Source organism: Melanostigma gelatinosum (assembly GCF_949748355.1).
Source record: "Melanostigma gelatinosum genome assembly, chromosome: 3".
Classification (NCBI taxonomy): Eukaryota; Metazoa; Chordata; class Actinopteri; order Perciformes; family Zoarcidae; genus Melanostigma; species Melanostigma gelatinosum.
In genome coordinates this window covers 12913501-12938992 of record NC_136636.1, presented here as the reverse complement: position 1 = coordinate 12938992, position 25492 = coordinate 12913501, and the positions used below count along the sequence as shown (strand labels likewise).

The 25492-nt window shown below is 42.7% G+C and overlaps 1 protein-coding gene across 2 annotated transcripts in view; it reads left to right on the top strand.

Annotated features, from left to right (window-relative positions):
• dip2bb (disco-interacting protein 2 homolog Bb) overlaps positions 1-25348 on the top strand; it is a 33894-nt gene extending 8546 nt beyond the window's left edge. Inside the window, exons 2-39 of one of the 2 annotated variants that reach the window (XM_079265949.1) lie at positions 4471-4542; positions 5285-5437; positions 8046-8171; positions 8285-8704; positions 8920-9066; positions 9971-10090; positions 10834-11031; positions 11204-11295; positions 11400-11510; positions 11607-11730; positions 11890-11999; positions 12164-12266; positions 12363-12427; positions 12574-12667; positions 12758-12877; positions 12976-13090; positions 13444-13583; positions 14172-14308; positions 14417-14497; positions 14640-14767; positions 15000-15114; positions 15375-15576; positions 16294-16406; positions 16692-16715; positions 17213-17293; positions 17443-17566; positions 17684-17805; positions 18417-18528; positions 19067-19176; positions 20098-20228; positions 20330-20498; positions 20630-20800; positions 20905-20966; positions 21161-21218; positions 21331-21405; positions 21535-21709; positions 21908-22031; positions 22231-25348. In XM_079265949.1, the coding sequence (XP_079122075.1) occupies positions 4471-4542; positions 5285-5437; positions 8046-8171; positions 8285-8704; positions 8920-9066; positions 9971-10090; positions 10834-11031; positions 11204-11295; positions 11400-11510; positions 11607-11730; positions 11890-11999; positions 12164-12266; positions 12363-12427; positions 12574-12667; positions 12758-12877; positions 12976-13090; positions 13444-13583; positions 14172-14308; positions 14417-14497; positions 14640-14767; positions 15000-15114; positions 15375-15576; positions 16294-16406; positions 16692-16715; positions 17213-17293; positions 17443-17566; positions 17684-17805; positions 18417-18528; positions 19067-19176; positions 20098-20228; positions 20330-20498; positions 20630-20800; positions 20905-20966; positions 21161-21218; positions 21331-21405; positions 21535-21709; positions 21908-22031; positions 22231-22483 (4877 nt within the window). In that variant the 3' untranslated portion in view covers positions 22484-25348. The remainder of the gene's footprint in view (positions 1-4470; positions 4543-5284; positions 5438-8045; positions 8172-8284; positions 8705-8919; positions 9067-9970; positions 10091-10833; positions 11032-11203; positions 11296-11399; positions 11511-11606; positions 11731-11889; positions 12000-12163; positions 12267-12362; positions 12428-12573; positions 12668-12757; positions 12878-12975; positions 13091-13443; positions 13584-14171; positions 14309-14416; positions 14498-14639; positions 14768-14999; positions 15115-15374; positions 15577-16293; positions 16407-16691; positions 16716-17212; positions 17294-17442; positions 17567-17683; positions 17806-18416; positions 18529-19066; positions 19177-20097; positions 20229-20329; positions 20499-20629; positions 20801-20904; positions 20967-21160; positions 21219-21330; positions 21406-21534; positions 21710-21907; positions 22032-22230) is intronic. The other variant, XM_079265950.1, reaches the window with a different exon arrangement.
• Positions 25349-25492: the final 144 nt, after the last annotated feature.

Below are 25492 nucleotides of genomic sequence, written 5' to 3'. Positions count from 1 at the left end.
TAAATATGGTCAACGCCATCACCCTAAAAGTCACTGACGCATTCATCTGCGTGTTCTCGTATCGACATGTACTTTGAACCGTTGGTTCCTCCACGGATTTTTTCCGCCCGTTAACAAACAGAAAGCAGGTTTAGACATGCATACACACCCACATGCATGACTAGAACTGATCCCAAAGCAGTCAAACCACCTTTCACTTTGACTATATGCTACTCGACGACTTTAATTGTGAGCACAGTTTGATATACGGTGGTCGACTCTCTTATCGTTTCTAAAAAAAATATATATATATATATATATATATATATATATATATTTATATAGCTAGATTTTGGTTTTGCCGACTCAGCAGGAAAACTCTGTCAGAGGACGTAAGATGGAAAACTGGAGCGCATGACATCTTCCTCTCTCTTAGGGATCATGTATGAGTGTGTGTGTGTGTGTGTGTGTGTGTGTGTGTGTGTGTCTGTGTGTGTGTCTGTGTGTGAGAGAGAGATATTATGCATAATTACTCATACAGCATTAGTTTGTCTAAGTTCAACAATAAACCATGTCAAACATGTTCAGGTGTGTGTTGCGTGTCCCGTGTCTGTGACCAAGGAGGGTTTGTAGGGTGGACACAGTGAGCGGTGATCTTTGGCTGAGGGAGATGCTTGGCCTGCTGGTGGGAGGAGGCAGCTGGGAGGACTCAGTAGGGTGTTTGTTCGACAGATAAAATGCACCAGCTCTTAAGGCTGCATGAAAAGATCACACTTGAACTCGTATAAGCAAATTCAGAGATGTCACTGTACCACACAGAGGTATTCCTGATGTCATTCTTTGCTCTGGATCTTGTTTTTGTAAGATCTGATTTGGAGCCTAAAGCCGTGTTGTTTGGCATCTTATCTTCGAACCTTGTTGAAATTGTGTTTTTCTTCTGTGAGATAGCAGCTGGAAGTCCCTGGTTTCACTGAACTATTTTAACGCGTCTGATCATTTTCAGCGAGCAGGCGTCGACACGTGTTTCAACTGTTATCCTGAGAAAGCAACTGAGTGAGATGTGAAGGAAAAAACAGGAGAGAGAATAGAGGTCGGTAGCTAATTACTATTCAGACGGAGTGCCTGTGGGTTAGAAGGAGAGAGAAGTCTCGCTGCAATTCAAATACTCCGAGGCTCGCGAGTGTGACAGCGTACAGGACTGGGAGAAGACACAGCTTTGTTGTTTCTCTCTACACATTGTAGGGAAACACAACATACGCTCCGAGGTGAAGGAGTCTTCTCCACCAATGCATTCGTCAAGCTGAGACGAAAGAGGAGAGCTGTGGCAGCTTCACGCAGAGCCTGACTGTCACATTCGTCACTGAAATGATTATTGATTGTGACCTCCACCGTCAGCACAGACATGACAGGATCACTGTGAGCAAGTGGGTTAGCGAGTGAGGCCCTCATCACCTCAGCTGAGCCATGCTTTGCCTTTTAAGCAGATGTCTTTGACGTTTATTTGAGTGTCAATTGTGAGCAGAGAGGAACAGTTTGTAATCATATAAATAAGTGACTGCAAAAGACATGTTTATTTGTAAAGCACTTTTCATGTCTAAGATATCGTACTAAAAAACGGATATCATGAAGGCTTCTCTCATTATTCTGATATTCCACTTGCCATATTTGCCACATTTTCATTCCCTGTTAAAAACAATAACATGTCAAAGTAACGTGACCAAGCGCAGCAGTTCATGAGGTGCTTTTTCTGTTTTGCAACTGTAGCATGGAATTATGGTTGAATTAGCAAGCTGGCTAGCTAGCCAGCCCCTAAATGAAACAACTGGATGCTTCATCCACACACTGATGTCACAGCTTGCACATTGCTATTGCCGGATCAGTCATGAGCACAGATTCACCAGATGTTGTGCTGATAGGTTAATATCTAGTACACAGAAAAAGACTTCTGCGGCGCTGTGGCTGGAATGCTACACTGGTTACGGAAAGTGTAGCATTACAATCAAAGTCATCTGCTATGATGCAACCATGAAAAAACAGATGAATTTAAAACCATCCAGATGGAAGAGTGATTACTTCGAGATTCATTTAATGCCATGACAGCCCCCCCCCCCCCCCCTTCTCTCTGTGTGCATCTCACTGCAGAGAAACTGCCTGTTCACATGAGCTAAAAATACATCGTGTGACTGAGAGAGGCCAACTGTACCTTTCATGCATTACTTATGAAAGTGTTTGCTTTACGTCCTTTTTTTGTGGAAGATATTTTAGTTGGAGTGGGCTCTCAGGCGATATCCCCCAAACATCAGCACTCTCATTTTGTGTCAGCTTGTCTGCAGTTTGTCAGCAGTGAGTTGGTTTAACTGAGTAGATGTTTCAGTGCAGTTTTCTGAAATATTGCTGCGCTGTCTACTGTGCTGAAGAACTATGACAGATGTAAATGTGTTATGGTTGGTGTTTAAATGTTGGATCTGGATTTTGTCTTTTGTGGAGATTCATCAAGATTATACAATCATATGTTGTTTTCCTATTTGTGTTTTCCAAAAGTGAAGATTCCAAAAATGAAAAATGAATATATTTTATTTCAGATAGTATTTGCTTATATTATTTGATGATGTATATCCTCCTTCTTGTGAATATACATGCTCATAATACAGGATCAATCTGTTTTATTGCAATTTGGGTCTATTTGCAACATAAAATTGAACTCATCAACTTAATTGCTGTGATCCGGGAACACAACAGTTGCAGTTTACATCACAGTTTACAAACCAATTAGTGCTTCAAAGTTGCTGCGTATTGTACAGTGAATGCACTTTTGCAGCCATAGTGTGCATGTTCAGATTTGCTTTTCTCTCCAAATTTAGATAATCTGGCTAAACTGTTGAGAATGGAAGTCCATTCTTGACCTTGGAAACAGCAGGCAACGCAACAATCACATCACAAGGTCCATATAGTAGCTGCTCAGTAGCTTTCAACTGGAGTGTGTCCAGTTGTTGTGGAATTGAAGCACTTTAAGGAGTTCTCATCAATATTGGTTTGAACATTGAAATTGAGAGCTCATTCGTGTCTAAACTGTTAAATTGTCTGACTGTGTGACGGCTCGTGTTTTCTGGCCAAAACTACAAAAATAAAACCCAAGTTGTTGAACGCAGAATTGTCCTTTTTTATATTGTGATATATTCTTATTAATATCACGACAGGATTGAACTATAACTCCCAGCCCCGTGTCTGTCCTGTATGTTGTGTGCTTGGCAGTTGTTCACCTGTGTCAGTGGGCCAAGACATCCTCGTCTAATTTCTACCGTCCAAAGAGTCGACATCAGCGGCATTCAACCTTTCGTCACTGTGCGTCTCAGCAGCCTCATTTTCTAATCGGGGATTACCTCTCTGATCTCCAGGAGATGATACAACTACAGAAGAGTCACTGCTGGTCACCTGCAAATACCATACAGAGTGAAAGCAACCCAGGGTTTTTACACAGACAGTGACAGGCTCTTTTAGTTTTTCTTCTTCATTAAGTCACTGCTTTGTGTCTTCATGATGACGAGGTATGAGAGTGGCCGGTGCGGACATACTGAATGAATCATTGCTGCTCAACACGGCTATTAGAAAAGTGAGTGCAGGCTCTTCAGATGGATTTTTAGTTTGTGTCTGAATATCTGATGCTTTGCCCACAGAGTGGCTCAGTGCATCGCTTCAGGGCCCGCGGAGAAGCTCAGTCGGCCTGTGTTGTGTCTGGTGGGGTGGAGGAAGATGCAGATGGGACAGGAGGGGCGTTTGGCTCTTTTGACCCCTCCTCTTCTGTCCTTCGGAGTCACCATGACTCCCCTCTGTCACTTCCTCGTCTGTGCTCTCGTCGTCTTCCCGTTTTATCTCTGTGTGTCTCCCACGTTTCACGCCCTCAGTTTTCTCTCTGCATCTCTGAATCATCCCATCTCTTGCCCACCCACGCTTCTGTACGTTTCCAAATTTAGTCCTGTTTTGCTTTTCTCTTCGTGTCATACTTGAGGCTGGAAGAGAGCCACAGCTGTGACGCCCTCAGCCATCTCTGGAGATTACTGCAACAACTGTGTGCATCCATCTGTGTTTCCATCTTCTCCTTTCCAATGTTGTGTTTTTATTTGACCTGTTTCTCTCCTCCCTGTTGCTCTATCAGCATTGTTGTGTTTGGAGATGTGGTGATAGACCGCATTCAAACACATCAGAGAACATAGCTCAGTCCGGGAGTGTTATCAATAAACGATTGCCCTAACCAAAGCTTAGTTATTAGTTATTTTTTAGATACGTCTTTTTATTCTTAAAAGTATGCATTTTATCAAGCATGTTACTATATACTGTTGTGTAATGCAGAATGGAAATGGACTGCACCTGAATGTTAGCGCCACTGACAATACGAGTGAACTGATGTTCATTCTAACCCTATCAAGTAAAGGTTTGCCTTTGCCTCATCATGACCATCTAGAAGTCACTCGTCTTCTCTGTGATCTTTTCCAGGTGATATTACACAGAAGGGATATGAGAAGAAAAAGATCAAACTCCTGGCTCCCTACTTCATCCATACTCCAGGTAAAAACCCATCAACTCTTCTTTTATTCCTGGGTTAGCAGAACCACATAAAATATTGCATTGCAGAATAATTGAGGGAAATGTAATTTAGATGTAGATTGCAGTAGATGTTATGTAAATGGCTGTTTCTCTACTATTAATGGCACTGGTGCTGTACATTCAGACCTGATAATGCTCACTGCTGCCTCCTAGTGGTGCCATCTCTGTGCTAATCTCCCCTCATCCCACTGACGTGCAGCACAAATGATAATAAATTGTTAGCTGTATGCAGAATGTGTTGCCTCTGCGTCTGCTGGAGGCTCTGTCTCTATTTGAAGAGTCAAATGGTTGGTCAACCAGGTATGATAATAATAAGATTAACGTAAGAACAAAATGTGCAGCACTTAAATTCCGCAATAATTAAAACCAAAGCCTTATCTATTCCCATACACCATATCAGACATCCTGTAAAAGTTAAGTACAGTATTGTTCTTTAGAAAATTGCAGAAAGTGTGCCACATTTTTCAAAATTCCATTTCTTTTAGCGACTGGGGAATTCCACAGCATTCTTGTTAGTTTTTCTGTGAGAAAACTATCCATAGATTTGCTTCTAAGAGGCTGAAGTTAAGTACAGTTGATCAAAATGGTGATTTATCCCATTAAGGCAGTGACTGAGTCAACACTAGCAGAAACAAGACACTAAGCAAGATCCTCATGTGTTAATACAATTCATCAATGCATGTTTATTGTGTTGATTTGACAGTTGAGCCGCCCCGTCAGAATGACAGGCAGCCTCCAGCTCCCAGCTCCTCCTCCAACCACGCCCCTCCTCCCTCCAGCTCGTCCCGTCACAGAGAGCGTCGCTCCCGCAAGACGCATCGCAGTGGAGGAACCAGGGACGACCGCTACAGATCAGGTCAGAACTCCAGCATCGAGAAACTACGTTCAGCTTCACTTTTTCCCCAAATGTAAAACACCTGTGATGGACATACACAGAAGTTTCCTCTTATAACTTTGCAGCATTCGCATTAGCCCACATCAGCTTCACTCAGTTGAGCTGGCCTGTTTTTAAGCTCAGACACTGGGCTGTTTCAAAGGGACCAATTAAAGAAGTGTGTGTGTGTGTGTGTGTGTGTGTGTGTGTGTGTGTGTGTGTGTGTGTGTGTGTGTGTGTGTGTGTGTGTGTGTGTGTGTGTGTGTGTGTGTGTGTGTGTGTGTGTGTGTGTGTGTGCGTGTGTGTGTGTGTGTGTGTGTGTGAGAGAGAGAGAGACATATGGCAGTTCAGCCCTGCAGCTGGGAAGCCCCTCAGTGAGGACCCCCAGTCTGTGATGTCACTGCCTGGCTATGTGAGAGGAGAACAGGGGGGATGCTGATCTGGAGGGGAAAACCTAACGTTGCTGACAGGGATAAAGGAAAACAGAGCAGTAGAGTAGAGGTGAAAGCGCACAGAGCATTATGAAGAGAATGTTCAAATTGTAAATTGTTGGCTTTGTTTTTGTCCTTAATTATCTCCACTCTGAAACACCCTCACACTCCAGCATGCTACACAGCAGGCAAACTAATTTAAAGTCATAGAAAATATTTTATCAGAATATTTTATGATCTGATTGAAAGATTCAGAAGGAGATTGAGGAAGAGGATTCAACACGGAGAGGATTACAGCTTTAAAAATGCTAAATTGAGATTGGGGCAATATATCAAGACTGGATTGATGGAATTGGTGCAGCATTGTCTTAGGCTGCAGTGTAGAAGTAAAGATTCGCAGGACTGACTGGTTGAAAGAGAGGAACATAGACCATTGACGAGAGGGATAATGAGCCTTTTGCCATATAATGAGCCGTCCATTGTACTATGTTGTTTAGTACAGTCTCAAGTGCAGTAAAAGTGCTCTGATAAAGCACTAGGCTGCCTTCAAAACACCAAAATTAAATGACAGAAAGTTGTGCAGTAGCTTGCCAATGGGGAATGATTTGGGACACAGCCACAGTCAGCTGGCAGTTGAAACCACCACTCATGCTGAGCTCGTATAAACCAGCAGGCTACAACACAAAGTTGGTGTTGGTGGCGCTCGAGGAAAGGTCAGGGGATCACCAAAGTCTAAGATTCATCCTCTGGGAACTATAAATGTGTGTACATGGCAAAGTTGATGAGATAATACAGTCAGACAGACCAATGCCATCCCCAGAGCTACACTGCTAGCATGGCTAAAAAAATGGAGAGTTTTAAAAGGGACCCAGCACAAACACACAACCGTGAACAAATAACAAAACACTGCAACAACGAGAAACTGGAATACTAAAATATTAAAGCACTCATCATTTTATGGCCTGCAGAGAAAGTATAACACCCTTACTTTAATTGCCTCTTATAGCCTCCTCCAGTTATTACTTCTCTTAAACAACAGTGTCAGCACTGCGTTCATCAAAATACAATCCGACTGGTTTGAGGCTGCTGCCTCTACAGTTACACATTCATGTTTCATATGTGTAATAGTAGACCAAAGAGGTACGTATGAAAGATAATACCAGGTTAAGGCCTTCAGCCGCCCCATACATCAGGAGCCTCCACACACCCCCCCGTACCTATCGCCCCAGAGTCAGCCCCCATCCTCACAGACATGTGTAAGGAGTCAGCCCTGTGTGAGGGTGGACGATGGCACATTGTGAAAATGATTTAGTCCCGAGCAATCTGTTCAACAGAACGAGTTATGTAATTATGCCCCTTCTGTTGCTGTGTGATGAGCTGTGCTTGATGGTTTATTTAAAAGTGTCGAATGGAAACTGTGTCCTCCGAGTAGATACATGTGTGATTTGTCAGTGAGTGGGCTTTTGTTGCACACGTTTTGTTACGTAGTCTGAATGTGTCCACATGGTTCTTTTTAATGTGCCTGTGGGTGTCATCAAGTGAGAGTATCTCTGCACTTATGACAGTGTGGAGGCAAGTGTGTGGGTGAAAACACAGCTTGTCTCTCTCTCTCTCGTGGTTTCCTCTGTCAGTGGAAACACAGTCATCCTCTTCGGATTTTCTCCTGATATTCGAATGAACTGTTTCTTCATCAACAATATCTCACTGAAACAAACTTTAAATGTTGCTGACAAAAACGTCTGGAACAGAATGAGGCAGAGGTGACCAAACTCACTTACCTTGTGATGTTTCACCTCAAGTCGTCATAGGTTGAATGTGTCTATGAGCTGAGAGAAGAGGAATCACTGATTTTTCCTTCTCGGATTGTTTAATTCGATTACAATTTTTTTTTTTTTTTACCAACAATAATATTACTTTTTCTTCTTATCACAACCTGATTTTTTTCTACTGTCTAAAATACTTTTACAAATAGTTCACATCACTGCATTTACAATTGCTCCAGCTATGCTTAGCACCTTTTAGTCTTCTTTTGCAAACTGGCTCTTGATGATTGAGCTCATGAGCTGTTTTCATTGTTCTCTTCATTGTTTCTTTGCTTTGAATCAGATCCAAAGCTGCCATTCCAAACTCAAAGTGTGTTTTGTTTTCCGTCTGTGCAGATATCCATACTGAGGCAGTACAAGCTGCCCTGGCTAAACATAAGGAAGAGAAGATGGCACTGCCCATGCCTACCAAACGACGCTCCACTTATGTCCAGTCTCCCATCGCAACCCGCACACCACCAGGTAGGACAGGAAGGAGAGTCCTCCTCCTCTGCCGTAACAATTTCTGAGATTTAGCTAAGAAGATAAACTGCTGAATATTCCTACTTTGGGCTGTCTCTCTTTTTCGCTCTCAGACTCCTCATCAGGATCTGAAGATGAAACGTCTGCGCGCAGGCAGTCATCAGTGGTCCCTCCTCCGCCTGTGGTCAATCCCAACCTGCAAAGCCCAGACTCTTGGATCAACCGCACCGTCCAGGGCTCCTCCACCTCCTCCTCGGCCTCCTCCACCTTGTCCCACGGAGAGGCCAAGCCGCAGCCTCAGAGCCAGCCTAAGTCTCAGCCTCAGCCTCAGCCTCAGTACAAGCCGCAGTACCAACCACTGTATCAACCTCACTACCAGCCGCAGCACCAGCCGCAGCACCAGCCGCAGCACCAGCCGCAGCACCAGCCGCAGCACCAGCCGCAGCACCAACCGCAGCACCAGCCGCAGCACCAACCGCAGCACCAGCCTCATCCCTCAGCCGTGACGGACATGCTGGCTCACAGTCGCATCGGTGAGACACTCATTTATGACTAAGATGTTCGTGGACACCATTTCTGTTATTAGTATAGTTGTTAATAACACATCTTAAAAAGTTGACTGAAATTAGGTTTTGCTTAGTATTGTACCTGTACTTGTTGATATCCAGTGCCTGGTATTGTAATTAGAAAGCAAGCTGAAACTTTAGGATGGCATCGTTCAGACTGTCCTCCTTCGCTTCACCTGCAGCCCCCTCAGAAAACAGCGGCCCCCCTCCAGATGTTACAGCTGTGGCCCCCCCATCCAGAGGCCCACGGGTCGACCTAACCTCCAACGCTGTGGTCCGAGGGATGAGCCGTGGACAGAGCCGCTCAAGCATGATGGAGACTGCGGACGGTAACGACTACACCGCATATCATTTTGTATTTGTTTGTGGGACTTTGTGTCTGACTCCACTCACAAATCTCTCTTCGAAATAAGTGTTGACCTCCAACCATGACAATCATTAATCCGACTTTACTGCTTTCTTTCTTCTTGATCTTTCTCTACCCTGTCATGTTTATTTGACTGCTTGATAGGAAGAGGCAATATCCAGAGTAAGGAACCACCTTAATGTATAATGTCTGTAGCCTCCTGTGTCTACGGTTTTACCCTTACTCTCCACCCTTGTTTTTAATGATCAAAATGAATGCCACAGATTCAACATCCACACACAGAATGACTCCTCGCGTGTGATCCCAAACCAAAAAAACAACCTTTACCCCAGCTCTCACTGTTTTCCTGGTGTTGTTGCCACCTACGTAAGCTGCTTTTCATTCCCACAAGATATGAAAAGATGTTGTCAATTCAGTCTTCACTAAAAAATACACTCTCTTGTGTAATTGTGTAATGGGATGAAGAGCAGCAGACAATGAGATGGTAAAATGAATGAATGAATGAATTTTATTTATATAGCGCTTTTCACAGACAATAATATCACAAAGTGCTGAACAAAGCAGACATTTAAAAGCTTAAAAAACACAATGTGACCCTCGGGTCAATAAATTATATACACAGAGAAAAGTAAAAAATAAAATGTAAAACATATTTTAAGAGCAGGTCTAGGACATGGGTTTACTTTTACACAAACGCCAGCCTAAACAGGTGGGTTTTGAGCTGGCTGTTAAAAGTATCCACAGTATCTGCGAGGCGCAGAGTTGCAGGCATGTTTAGACATCAATGGCTTGATGTTCAAGCCATTGGGTGTGTGACTGTGTGTTTGTCTCACCACTGCCCCTCTCCGCCTTCATCCACCTTGTAGGAGTTCCTGTGAACAGCAGAGTGTCCACTAAGATCCAGCAGCTGCTCAACACCCTGAAGAGGCCCAAGAGGCCCCCACTCAGCGAGTTCTTCACCGACGACGCTGAGGAGATCGTTGAAGGTACGCATCTTCAGGAAACAGTTCGACAACAGTGTTCACAAGTGGCCCCTTAAAGTTCTACTCAAGTGACTTTGAACGTTGTTTATAAATTTCAAAAACTGTACTCCATCACATCCTATTTAAAAAATACATTTTGGGTACAACTGACAAGTCAACATTTATTAAGCGTTTATAAATTGTAACATATTGCTATATTAATGGTTAATAAATTGTTTACTAATGCTTTATAGATCAATTATAACCCATTGATATGTTAAACTTTTGGGTTGAAGTACAAATGAAGTACTATGTAGAAGTACTATGAAACTTGACCGTATATGTAATTATAAAATGCTTTATAATGTGTTATGATTATTGTTAAAAGCATTATAAATATGTATGAGTGATTATAACTATTTTTCTGTGCTATAAGCACATTATAACACATAAGTGTAATATTTGTAATGCATTACAGACATCATAGAAAGTTACCACAAATTATCAGTACAGTTGGTTGTGATCTGAAGATTTGGGGATTAAATTGTTTCAACCATTTTCTTTTTAATTTGTAGACGATTGAAACCACAGAGAAGAAGACAGATTAGGAAAGACAGAGGAAAGAGAAAGCCAATCAATAGGCTGAATCAGTGAAACCGACTTAGAGTACAGGCCAGCACTGATGCATGGACTGCATTTTATCCTCCTGGCATCCTTGATCAACCTCATTCATCTGTCTCATACACGTTCTGTTGTCTCTCTCACAGTGCCCCAGCCAGACCCCAACACACCCAAGCCGGAGGGCCGTCAGATCATCCTGGTGAAAGGGGAGCCTTTGGGAGTGGTCAGTAATTGGCCCCCAGCCCTGCAGGCAGCGTTGGCTCGTTGGGGGGCCACTCAGGGGAAGAGCCCCGCCCTCACCGCACTCGACATCACGGGCAAACCGCTCTGTACACTGACATATGGTGAGAAACAAGTCTCTTGATCTGCTAATGCTTTGTTGAGAGCTATTTCTAATGAGTTCCTGTTGAGAGCTAATTTTGACCAAAGAGAGATTTGTGTACTCTGTGACATAAGATTTCTTTTGGCAGTGGTAAGACATCTAACCTCCTCCCCGCTCCACCTTCTGTCTGTTAGGGAAGCTGTGGAGTCGCAGCGTGAAGCTGGCGTACACCCTCCTGAACAAGCTGGGCACCAAGAACGAGCAAATCCTCAAACCTGGAGACAAGGTGATCGAGCTGACACACAATGCACGCAACAAACAAATGAAGCACAAAGGTATACAACGTTTTGCAGCACAAGGCGCTGAATGCAAAGTTGAATGTCTTGGTAGGTGGCGCTGGTGTTCCCCAACAGTGACCCTGGTATGTTCTGGGTGGCCTTTTACGGCTGCCTCCTAGCTGAAGTTATACCTGTACCTATTGAAGTACCACTGTCTCGCAAAGTAAGAAGTCCATCAAACATGTTCATTTTGCAAGTACAGACCTATTTTTTTCTGTTTAACTGTGAATTTATTTTTGTGTGTGTGTGGTGTTGTTAGGATGCAGGTATTTGCCAGGTGGGGTTTCTGCTCGGTAGCTGTGGTGTTGGTCTGGCTCTGACCAGTGAGATCTGTCTGAAGGGTTTACCCAAAACACCCACCGGGGAAATATTGCAGTTTAAAGGTCAGCTCTTTCATTTATCATGATACTCTTACCATACCATACTCTTTTATTAAATGTTGATGTAATGGCTAAATGAATACCTTTTTTTATATTCTGAAGTATAATCTCCCGAAAGTCCCCTTGATTTTACTTGACTTCACTGATGCGTTTCTCTGATAGGCTGGCCTCGACTAAAGTGGGTGGTGACAGACTCAAAATACCTGACCAAGCCTTCCAAAGACTGGCAGCCGCACATCCCCACTGCCAACACTGACCCTGCATATATAGAGGTAACAGAGCGGCTTACTGGTGGGTCAGCTGATTGCATTAACCAGTTACTGCTTTTAGGGAGACGCTATTGTGTAACTGGCCGACCTGAATGTTGATAAAGGTAAAGCGTGTTGCGGGTTTGCACAAGTATTCACATGTACTCCCGTGTTTCCTCTCTGTTTAGTACAAGGCGAGTAAAGATGGCACAGTGGTGGGTGTGGCTGTGTCTAAAGTAGCCATGTTGACCCACTGCCAAGCGCTGACTCAGGCCTGCAACTACTGCGAGGGTGAGTGAAGACTTCTCATCATCCATTACCTGAAGCTTTGCTCATTAACATACTTGTTATGAGTCTGAAGTCGCTTGTGTCTTTCTTCACTTTAAGGGGAAACTTTGGTGAATGTCCTGGACTTTAAAAAGGATATAGGCCTGTGGCATGGAGTTCTCACGGTAAGGTTGTAGGGATGCTTTTTATTTTTTCTGTAATTTTAGAACTCATTTTAGTAGAATGAACCAATGTGGGGCTTTGTTATGATGAGAAAAATAATAAGTATTGTAGTGTATTAGCTGTTTAATCGGGCTTTGTTTGTTTCCAGGCTGTGATGAACAGGATACACACTATCAGTGTTCCCTACGCAGTAATGAAGGCTTGTCCTCTCTCCTGGGTACAGAGGGTCCACATCCTCAAAGGTAACACTGATATCAGCGTGATTATAGCCATATAAAAGTATAACATGATAAATGTTTAACATAACATGACATGCCACTGTTCTTGTGCAGCCCGTATAGCTTTGGTGAAGTGCCGTGATCTACACTGGGCCATGATGGCTCATCGGGAACAGAGAGACACCAGTCTGGCGTCATTACGTATGCTGATTGTTGCTGATGGTGCTAACCCCTGTGAGTACCGTGAGACGCTCCAGCTTTGTAAAACTAGGTATTTTCAAACGACACAAATTAGATATAATGTGTTGAATTCCCTAACTTTTGCTGTCAAGGGTCGGTGTCTTCTTGTGACGCCTTCCTGAACGTGTTTCAGTCCCACGGGCTGAAACCTGAGGTCATCTGTCCCTGTGCCACCTCCCCTGAGGCTATGACAGTAGCTATACGCAGGTATGTGGCTGACCCATATTTTCTTTTTGTGTAGCATTTTATGAGGAAAATGACAAACACAAAATAATATAGAAACCCCTTCCTTCTTCTAAGTCCCTAGTCCCACATACCTCCCATGTCTTCCTTCTTCCCGCCCTCTATTTCAATTCAAGGCCCATGAAAGGACTTTACGATGAATGAAAGACAAAGGAAAAGCATGACACACTGCTTCACTCAATGTTCATTAACATGTTTACTGGTGTAGCGGATTGGATGGAGATGAAGACTGTTGTACATGGGTGGGTGGGCAGATGGCTAACTGTAAGAACAGATGGGATGGATGGAAATGCTCAAGATTACTCTCCCCTGTGTAGACCGGGAGTACCAGGCACACCCCTCCCAGCCCGGGCCATTCTTTCCCTGGGCGGCCTGAGCCACGGTGTCATCAGGGTCAACACAGAGGACAAGAACTCCGCCCTGACTGTACAAGACGTGGGGCATGTCATGCCTGGAGGTGAGGGTAGAAGGAAAGATAAATGAGTCAAAGGGAAACCATCAAAAAAAAATTAAAGATGAGTGCTCGTGTAAAGAGCTGCCAAAAAAAGCATTCTTGAGCTACAGTATGTCAGAAATTTAAGCCTCAATAAGCAATCCTTCCTCCAATCAGTTCAGCCAGAAGTTGACGGATGTGCATCAATATAAGATGTAGGACCAGATATAAGACTGCAGCAGGCCAGGCACACCTGCTACACATGCAAACCATGTCATGTGCATTGTTAAGCCAGACAGGCCTGAAGTACTGACACTTTAAAATATTCGTGACACGTGTTTACAATACAGAAGAAAATGGGACTCACTTTCCACCTCTCCAAAGTTACACAGCTCAGACAATGTATATGGTCCTCCTGAAACCTCAATAGCAAGAGGAAGAATACCAGTTTTTAAATGTGCAATTAAAGATCTTTGGCTTCTAGACCAGCAAGATTAAACTTCATTGTCCAGAAGGAAAAGGTCATGTAGGTCCAAAAGACTGGGCTGAAATGTGCAATGTAAATTGATGAAGTCTATTAGTTGTCTGAATGCAGCCTTTGTGTGTCTCCAGCTCTGATGTGCATTGTTAAGCCAGACGGGCCTCCTCAGCTGTGTAAAACAGATGAGATAGGCGAGATAATAATCAACTCCCGTGCTGGAGGCAACATGTACTACGGCCTGCCTGGGGTCACCAAAAACACCTTTGAGGTATGAAAGTAAAATTACATTTACAACTCACCTGTGCTGATACAATCAAACAATTCATTTGTTTCTTTCTGTGGTGTATTTCCATCATTTCTGTGCGGTTGTGTTCAGGTGATACCGGTTAACGCTAATGGAGTTCCCATTGGAGAGATACCATTTGTGCGGTCGGGACTCCTGGGGTTCGTTGGCCCAGTAAGTAGGACTGTTTCATTACGGTACAACATCTGTGGTCACCTGAGCCCTCCTGGACACCATGCTTCTCTCTCTGTCTTTGAATGGGTCTGTATACTTGCGGTATAATGACCCCCGCTGTGTATCCTCCCGCTCCGTGCAGGGCAGTCTGATCTTTGTGGTGGGGAAGATCGAGGGTCTGCTGATGGTGAGTGGGCGGAGACACAATGCTGATGACCTGGTGGCCACCGCTCTCGCCGTGGAGCCAGTCAAGACCGTGTACCGTGGGAGGTGAGGAGACCACTAAATTCCTCTTTATACAAAGTGTGAGTGGAAAGATGGTGCTCTGTTGGTAAAGTGTGGATTCTAATTCATCACTACTGACACCTGGTGGTACAGGAGAAGCACAGCTGACCAACACAGGGCAACACTGGATGTAATGGTGGCGCTATCTATAGATGTCTGACTTCCACACCCTCTGAATAGTCTTCAACATGTTTGTGTGTGTTTTTCTGTGTTTCAGGATCGCTGTGTTTTCAGTCACAGTGTTTTACGATGAGAGGGTAGTGATTGTGGCGGAGCAGAGGCCAGACGCCAGCGAAGAGGACAGCTTCCAGTGGATGAGCCGAGTGCTTCAGGTAAATCAGCTCATCATCTTCTTTCACACGCTTTTATTGTGAAGCAGCTTTTATGCAAGTAACAGGAAACAACATACACAGCTTCTTTTGTATTTAAATATGGAAACCAGCCAAACTTTAAAGCACAGTAAATCACTAGTTATTATTGATAGGTAATAACACTATCATCCAGTGCGTCTGTAATATAGAGACAAAAGCACCATTCTGTCAACCAAGCTCTTTAGTCACCTTCAGTCTTTAAAAGCAACTGTCCTCTGCAGGCTATCGACAGCATCCACCAGGTTGGCCTCTACTGTCTGGCTCTGGTTCCGGCCAACACCTTACCTAAAACACCCCTGGGTGGCATCCACATCTCTGACACCAAGCAGTTCTTCTTAGATGGCAACCTGCACCCCTGCAACATCCTACTGTGTCCTCATACATGTGTCACCAACCTGCCCAAGCCCCGCCAGAAGCAGCCCGGTAGGCAACGCTTGTCTGCAGGCAGAAACCCCAAAGCTCAGAGATATTGTTGATGTTCCGCCTGTGAGAGTCAGTCAGGGTTACGAAGTGTTTTGTGAAATTAGAGCGTGGTCAGTAGTGTTACATAACGCACACATAACAGTTTCTGAATTTGGGAAAGCAATGTTTCTGCCACGTTGGCCTCTGGCTGTGGCAAAGTTCAAAGAATGTCACGCAATCGGCATACTTGAGCACAGCCACCATTAAACATCTGTGTGTAACATTCTGACAGGATTACAATTGAGGTTTTCTTGGGTGCTTTATTGTGAAATGTGCCTTGTTACGATCATTTCTATTTTACAATCCTCTTTATATTATTTTCATTTTTTTTTTTTTTTGCACTCACATAAAACTGCATGAAATCCAGATTATGAAAAAATTTGAAATGTCTTAGCAGAGGTCAAGAAGCCTCAGGTTTATACAACGGACCGCCCCTTAACTTTTTGAGAAAAACAAACAACAAAAAATGAAAAAGACAAAAATAGTCAAGAAGCAGACAAAATGAGCAGAAAAACTAAGCAATCAATAGTCCATTTAAAAAAAAAAATACAATGAAAAAGAAGAATATATCATGAATACAATGTGATGACAATTTCCTTTTATCTTTCCTCAAATCTATCTCTCTCTCACACGAAATATTTTTGCTCCATTTCACACTTTACACTGTTTCTCCTGTAGTTGGTGTTGGTCCCGCGTCCGTGATGGTGGGCAACCTGGTGGCAGGGAAGAGGATTGCCCAGGCTACAGGCAGGGACCTCGGCATGATCGACGACCAGGATCTTGTGCGGAAGGTAGCGTGACCATAAATACTCTCACTTTCAACCACCCACTAACTCTTTATCTGATTACTTCAAACACATTCCCACTTTCTAAAGAGACGCATGCATGTCCTTTAGCATCGGCAGGAAACGCAGGATCAGTACCGATGCTCATACTGTGTTATAATGGTGGATAGCTAAGTTTGAAGACGTTCCACTGCCAGTGTAACCATGGCTCAAACAAAGCTCAGTTTTATAGATGTAAGAAAAAAACCTGGACTCTTCTCTCTTTCTGCTCTCATCACTCTCTGGATGTAGCTCTGTATGTGGCCCACTGTGATGGTAAGAATGAAGGCCCCCTTCTGGCATCTTCCCCCACGCCTTTGTTTACTCTTGTCACATTCATGTATTGTGGTTTTATTTTGTGTGCTTGTGTTAAAGTGTGACACAAGCAAAGCTTTGCATGTTTATTGTTATTATCGGTGTTACAAGATATGCACCTTCTGTAGCTTTCCCTTGTTTTACTGCAAAGGTTCCTTTCACGTCCTAAGTTATTGTTCATTATTTTAAGAGCTGTGCTGACTCACAGTATGTGGTGTAAATTATTTGCACGTTGGCAAGAGATCATTTCTGCCAGACAGCTGTGTACTGAGGCATTTAGTCTCTGTGCTCCACCTTATTTTGTTTTATTCAGGTGTGTTAAATTGTTCCATCAGCACTAAACTCCTCCCTGTATAAGCTCTCCATGATCGTGTTTGTAATAATTTATAAAGACTATTAAAGCACAACCTCAGATATACAGTACATACATATCTAATTATTATTTCCTTTTATTTCAGCATCAGTATTTGACAGAGGCTCTGCAGTGGAGGGCACAGACAGACTCAGACCACGTCCTCTTTGTTCTTCTTAATGCCAAGGTATCAAACTGATCTGCTTATATGCTGAGAAACGCATCATGTAGACTTGGACTGCGATGCACAAGATTGATGATGTTGCTGCATGAATTACTTCTTGTGTTGTTGGTGACGTTGTATCCCTGTCTCTGTGTGTTACTCCTGTCTTTCAGGGTGTCACAGTGAGCACAGCGACCTGCGTCCAGCTTCACAAGCGAGCAGAGAAGATTGCTGCAGCGCTCACTGAGAAAGGCAGCATCAACACCGGAGAGAACGTAGTTCTGCTTTATCCTCCTGGTGGGTTCTGCCTCTTGCTTCCTGTCTGTGTCTAGCTATTAATCCCCTTACCATTAATTATAGTGAGTTTTCTCTTCTTTTTTCCACTCCACCATTTGTCCTCTATCTTTCTCTCAGGAATTGATTTGATAGCTGCCTTCTACGGCTGTCTTTACGCTGGATGTGTTCCCGTCAATGTCAGACCACCTCACCCTCAGAACCTGGCAGCCACGCTGCCTACTGTCCGCATGATTATTGATGTGAGTGTGTGCTCTTTTGCTCATGCACATGTCTTATTACATGCTCGTAGGTTTGTGTGTACTTACATGTGTGTGCATTCATTTAATCCTAGTATTAGGGGTCTTTTCAGTTGTGGCTTATGTGTATATTTTATAATAAATAACTTGGAGACATTGGACATTGAGCCACCTGTGCTGACCCTGCTACTTAAAAGAAAAGGACTGTTATGATCAGTTACGTAATTGAATAACATTGTTTCAGCAAGGTTAGACCTAAATCTCAACAAACAAAAAATCAGACGAAGGACCTCACCTGAAAATTGCAAAGACTGAACGTGTGTCCCTTTTATAAGTTGGATTTTATATTTTGTAACTGTGAAATGTCCCGCTTAAAGTCTTAAAAAGGTAAAAATGAAGGGATCCCTATCAGAAATGATTTGTTTTGTCTAATGTTTGTGTTTAGTCTTAAAAAATCTATATTGTATCCGCCTTAAAAATCAGTCGGGCTATAGAAAGGTAGATCATGTTATGTGCATTGGTGTATGTGTGCTTATGGATTTTTTATTTAGATTACTGCCAATTTGTAGCAGCTTCTCCAATTCAAATGAATCATGCTTTTGTTTTGTTACCAGGTCAGTAAAGCTGCATGTATCCTCACCACTCAAAGTCTCACGAGGACTTTGCGCTCCAAAGAGGCTGCTGCTTCTGTCAACATTAAAACGTGGCCAACAATCATTGACACAGGTAAGAAAACAAAAGAAGAAATAAAACACTTCCTTTGACGCCACCATCAGTCCATAGTCCTGAATTAAGAATACATGTTGACGGCAGTCGACTTTCTTACTGGTCAAGTTAAAGTAAAAGGAGCGTATCCGTTGCTTGTAGTAGTTGTCATAGTGAATGTAAAGTGAGTCGTGTATAAAGTGCTGTCAGAAGTGCTTGTGTCAGTTATTGTGGACCGTTTGCAGCATTAAGACAAACAGGAAGTGGGGCATTTCTCTGCAGTGCTTTCTCCAGTTATTACAACATTTGTGGTTAGACAAGCTTGTGGGTAAATCAGTGCTCGATGCATACTATACGTCTACTTTGTTTTCCTTGTAGTATGTGTGTGTCATCTTCTGTTAAACGTTCCCGAACAACATTGGAATTGAAATGAGTTGATATTTTATTCCAGTATTATTATCTGAGAGCAATAATTGAGAGTTTTTGTTGTGTCATTATTGCTCAATATATTTAATATTTATTGTGTTACCTGTCAAACATGCACTGTCATTTTGTGCAGATGACCTTCCTCGCCGCCGGCCTCCCCAGATCTATAAGCCGCCCACAGCAGAGATGATTGCTTATCTGGACTTCAGTGTGTCCACTACAGGCATGCTCACTGGGGTCAAGGTGAGACAGATGAGCTTCATTTTTAAATACTGCAGTGTTTGCTCTTGTTCCTAATCGAATAACCTGATGGTATTCCGTATACAGCTGTTGCGCTCCGACTTTAAGGTGTAGAGATCTGACAAATTAGGGTTTTCCACACCTTAAAGTGGCTATAATCAACATTTCCAAACAATATCAAATAATAATGTATTAAAAGCATCGCCAGCAGTGGGGGCTGGTGGAAAATATATTTAAAATTGATTTAATGCAAAAAAAATTAAGTATCAAACACGCATTACTACTTTGCAGTTAAATATTTAACATTTATTCCAACACGAAAACAATCAGTAAATAACACTTATATAATATAATATAACATGTTCATTTATTGAGATGCCCCTATGGACCTTGTTATAGGAGGTAAAGATCAGGAGAAGTAAACATGAAGTGTAATTATGAATACTGATGTTAAATTAAGCTATGATGAGTTTTCACTGTTCATTTAACATCTCTATTACATGTTGATGCCTTCATGACCAAGTTAAGCAGATGAGACTGAGGACAACTATGTAGAAGAAAAGATGTTCACTTTGCATAATATGTAGCTTGACAGAGTTCTCATATGTGTCCTGGTGTTCTCATGTTTCCTTACCTCCTCATCCCTCACTCCCTACCCTGGTGTTCTCATGTTTCCTTACCTCCTCATCCCTCACTCCCTACCCTGGTGTTCTCATGTTTCCTTACCTCCTCATCCCTCACTCCCTACCCTGGTGTTCTCATGTTTCCTTACCTCCTCATCCCTCACTCCCGTAACTGTCCGTGCTGGATCCGTCTCCGTTGTTTTAAAAAGCTAAATAAATTATTAGCATGACATTGTATATGTAACAGTGTCAGTGTGACATTTTGCTTTGAGTCTCTAATGTGTCTTCCTGTTGGTTGCAGATCTCTCATGCAGCGGTCAGTGCACTTTGTCGCTCTGTAAAGCTGCAGTGTGAACTCTACTCCTCTCGCCAAATAGCCATCTGCCTGGACCCTTACTGTGGTCTGGGCTTCGTCTTGTGGTGCCTCGCAAGGTGCAGTAAACCTACAATACATACATGCTATGCAGTAAGGTTCTCTCGGTTGTGGTGTTCCCCCACCATTCACTTTTTCTCCCTCATGTCTTGTATTTTAGTGTTTACTCAGGTCACCAGTCTGTCCTGATTCCTCCCTTCGAGTTGGAGAGCTGCTTGTCTCTGTGGCTGAGTACGCTCAGCCAGTATCGCATCAGAGACACCTTCTGCTCCTACTCCGTCATGGAGCTCTGCACTAAAGGACTGGGCACTCAGACTGAGTTACTCAAGGTGAGGACTATATATATATATATATATATATATATATATATATATATATATTTATTCATATATATATATGAGAGAGAGAGAATCATGACCGATAGATGTGTAATGTTCCTTTTTGTGTGGGTGTGTTTCAGGCCCGTGGTGTGAGCCTGTCATGTGTGCGGAGCTGCGTGGTGATAGCAGAGGAACGGCCTCGGCTCGCCCTCTCACACTCCTTCTCAAAGCTGTTTAAGGACATCGGGCTGTCGGCCAGAGCTGTCAGCACTGCTTTTGGTTCACGGGTTAACCTGGCCATCTGCCTGCAGGTACACCAACCAACTTAACCTGGCTTCACATAGAAGTACACTTTGAATTATACCCAGATGAGAGTCAGTGGGACCTGTGTGGACCTGCTCTTTGTGTGTTACAGGGCACCACTGGTCCGGATCCCTGCACGGTTTATGTAGACATGAAGTCCCTCCGACATGACAGGTAAGAACACATGGATCATTTCAACCAAAATGTAACGGTTTAAAACGAACAAGTCGTCAGTGTCCTAAACTGAGCCTTCTAAATTTAAAAAGTATTACGTCCGGCCTACCGTTTACAGCAGAGTTTGGGTCTTAGCTGATGTTTCAGAGATAAAGTGTGGATTTTAAATCGATTGTATACGTCTTCTTATGTAGAGTGAGGCTGGTGGAGAGAGGAGCGCCTCAGAGTCTTCCTCTAATGGAGTCTGGCAAGGTGAGATGCTTTACATATGTAAACATGGATGGTACAAATTCACTCAATGAATTATTACTCAGTTAAAAGTGGTGCATGTTACCAGTGTATGACTATTGTTTTTCATCTACAGATACTGCCAGGTGTTCGGGTGATAATCGTAAATCCAGAGACCAGAGGTCCACTTGGTGACTCTCATCTAGGAGAGGTGAGATGTATATGCTACACAACATGGTGGGTGAAGCCTTGTTCCTTCTGAACCCGAGCTCTGACCCAGTGTGTGTGTCTCTCTCTCTCTCTCTATCGCTCTCGCTCTCTCGCTCGCTCTCTCGCTCAGATCTGGATAAACAGCCCTCACAATGCCAGTGGCTACCACACCATCTACGGAGAGGAGAGTCTTCAGGCCAACCACTTCAACACCAAGCTCAGCTTTGGAGACCCGCAGACCTTATGGGCCAGGACGGGGTACTTGGGTTTTGTGAAGAGGACGGAGCTGTTGGAGGCCAACGGGGGTGAGTAGACCCTGACGGAGCTCAAGTCTAGATTTAAAACTAAATAGATTGGACTGAGACAGTCAATCTTCATGAGTTTATTACGAGGTAGATTATTATCACTTTTTAACAGGAAGCACACTCCTGGCTGCTTACACATTTCCTTTTACTTTGCCTGCATACTGTTCATTATTACGTTGCCTGTATTTCTGTTCTCAGATCGGCACGATGCTCTCTTTGTGGTGGGCTCACTGGATGAGACCTTGGAGCTTAGAGGGCTGCGCTACCACCCGACTGACATTGAAATCTCAGTGTCCCGGGCTCACCGCAGTATAGCTGAGAGGTGAGAATGGTCTTGATATACAAACCTACCTGACAAGGACTTTACTAATGTTCTTAGGAAACTACAGTAATATCCACCACGAACTGCTCCGACGGCACACAGTGATACGTACATTTAATTCCACTGTGACGAAAGCCAATACGCCCAAAAGGTCAAACTAGTCCTTTTAACGTTGCTTCTGGGTTCTTGTTCTTCACAGTGCTGTGTTTACGTGGACCAACCTGCTGGTGGTGGTGTCAGAGCTGTGTGGTTTAGAGCAGGATGCGCTGGACCTGGTGCCTCTGATAACCAACGTGGTCCTGGAGGAGCACCACCTCATCGTGGGTGTGGTGGTCATTGTGGACCCCGGCGTTATACCCATCAACTCCAGGGGAGAGAAGCAACGCATGCACCTTCGTGACTCTTTCCTCGCTGACCAGCTGGATCCCATCTATGTCGCTTACAACATGTAAAGGGGTCGTGTTGGTCTGGGCTTGTTTAGGCATCCAGCCTCCACATTTTGGATGCTTCTGCAGCATCACCCCGGTGCTCGACTGCGGCTTTGGCAGAGGGTGAAAAGGAAAAAGCATGAACCACATGTCTTGCCACCCAGCCCTGTGTGACACCAGCATATATTGGCCACTGCATGTCTGTGATTGGAGCTGCCATGTTTGGAGTTCTTCACTGTGTTTTATAGATAGAATTTTGCAAATGGGACAGAAGCAACTTGTACTGCATACGGCAAAGACAAAATAAACCCTGTTGCACTTTTTTTTATGGAAAGGGTGAAACATACAACAGGACCACTTTTGAAATGATTTCTATATCAAAAAAATCCATCGTCTTATTAAGTACCTACCACAAACCTCGTAAAATACTTTCCCTTCTGTTTCCATATAAATACCAAGAGCTATTAAACTTGGATCAACAACTTGAAATATTTTTTACACGAACACATGCCCTGAGTCAATTCTCACTACCACGGGCGAACAAAAGAGGGCAGATGGAAACACACCATTATCTCAGTCTGTGTGCATTATTTAGAAAGCTTATTTTGTCCCATAAGAATGAAGCCAAAAACTATTTCACAACGTTCCTGCCCTGATATATTTCCTGCCTTATAAAACTTCAGCCATACATTCCTATCTTGATTTTTAATGAATCTGTTATTAATGGCTGTTTACTCTCCTGTGGTTTTGACTAGTAGTGGAAATCCTGACCGATATCCAAAGGGATCAAATTAAAAGAGGAAAGTGGCCATATTCTGCACTGTACCTATAAAGGCCTGTTGTATTTTAGATACTATGTTACTGTATAGATATATTTTAATTGTATAAATGTATAAATGCTAGACTTGTCTCTCTCAGTTGATGGTTCATGGATAGTTAACCCAGCTGAGGGACTACAATTGTAGCAGAGAGACGATTGTAAATAAGATTTAACAGTTTTGACAGTACTTTTGAACTGGAATATTAGTTGTGTAATGGAGGTTAAAGATAATTAACTTTAAAGCATTGTTAGTCAGGATATAGATAGAACATTGCACTTTCTCAAAAATGATCGACTTTATTATAACAATGAGGCATTACAACAAAAGGTTCAGGCGCATATATTATTCTGAGGATTCTTGCTTGAAGAGTTTACCAGGAGGACTATCACTGTTAATGACGGGGAACTTTCCTGTCGGCCATTGAAAAAAACACTTGGCTAAAAATCAATATCATGGCTTTTCAGGCTACCGGGTTATTTTGTAAAAACGTTCAAAGATATAAAAAAAAAAATAGGCCCACAACCCTTTATCTAATATCCATTGCCATTGTACTTTGTATCGGTAGACAGTCACACACCTCATTTTTGTATTTAAAAATAGAGCAAGTGTTTGAGAGTTTGTCGCTTTCCTTTTCCTTTTCACACTCAAAGTTCATTCGAATTGTATTTTGTATTTGTGCAACTTTGTTAAGAGTTACTTTGAATACTAACAGGATTGTTGTCGGTACTTAAGAGTCAGTAGTCAATCGATGCAAGTCCTCATGTATCTGGATACGTTTCTTTGTTCTGTCACTGGATTAAAAAGCACTTGTGAATGCAGTTGCAAAGCTGAGCCACATCTGAAACATCCTTGATTGAAAAGTAAAGTAATTTTATGAAAAAGGATGAAAAAAAAGAAATAATATTTGCAACAAGATGTATTTGCAAAATGTGTTTGATTTCCCATTATATCCTTGTGCTCCTTGCCATCATTTATAGGTTCTTTGTACTGGATTATACTGTATTTCAGTGATGAACAGTTAATGTAAACATGTAAATAGTTTTTGTTAATTTTAGACTTTTGCAATTCCCATTATAGGATACAATCATGCCAAACACAATACTAGACAGATGTTTAATCATTAAAGGTAAACAAATAGAATCCATTGAATTGCTGCACTTTGCACTGGTGGTACTTACAGCAGGTGTCTACTTTGTGGACTAACTATCCCTACTTCATCTGTGTTACTAATTTTAGAAATATAATGCTCGGCATTTGCTTTTTCCCAGTTTAAGACCACCTAGAGTTTAAACTAATAGCACTTCATCTTAGCTTTTACATTGCATCCTTTGTTTGCAGCAGAACGTTTGCATGATTCTGCGAAGCACAAGAAGAAATCAGCTTGAGGCACAAGTAGACGAGATATATATGTATGAAATAATTGTATATTCAGGGAACATAACTCATAACACAGGGATGGACCAGGTGGTCCCGTGGTGCAATCTGTGAATAATACCCATAAAATGTAGACATTTGTCAAAATCAAATCTCCTTGTTATTAAGGCAGACCTAATGAGCAAAAACAGGGTTACTGACGACCAGTATCCATATACCATCTACCTGCTTCGCTGGGAAGTCTACAAGGGCTTCCTTTGGTTTCCACTCTTCCGTCAGAGTTGTCACACACTATGCAATCCCAATGAGTGCAATATAATTTCAAAGCTTGCACAGTCTGGTGAAATAAACATGTTGCTTAAACATTTTTGTAATAACTAAGAACAGAGGACTGATGACATTTAACCGGTAGTGTACTTAAGACAGGATTAATCTCTCTTGAGCTGTTCTGTCAATATTTTGTGTATGCACTCTTGGTATGTTGTATATTAATTATTTGGTGAATTCTATACTGCTCCATGAGGGTGTGATCCACTAATGAGTCTTTAATGTTAGGGAGGTGTTTTAACTCGTATAGTTAAGAAATCAAGGTGGTACACCCCCCTTCCCATTTTCTCACTTATTTTCTATTTTGGTTTGTTGTACTTTGTTTTATACTTTATGTGAAAGTAATACAGAATAAACGAAACCATTTAATCATTTCGGATGTCCCGATATTCACGAGTTTTGATTATTACACAACTTGCATCCTTACAGTGAAAGCATTTCAAGAATTTGTCATAATGGACAAGAAATATTTCTTTGTCGCAAAACCCCCGTGTATGGCTTGCTGAAAAGA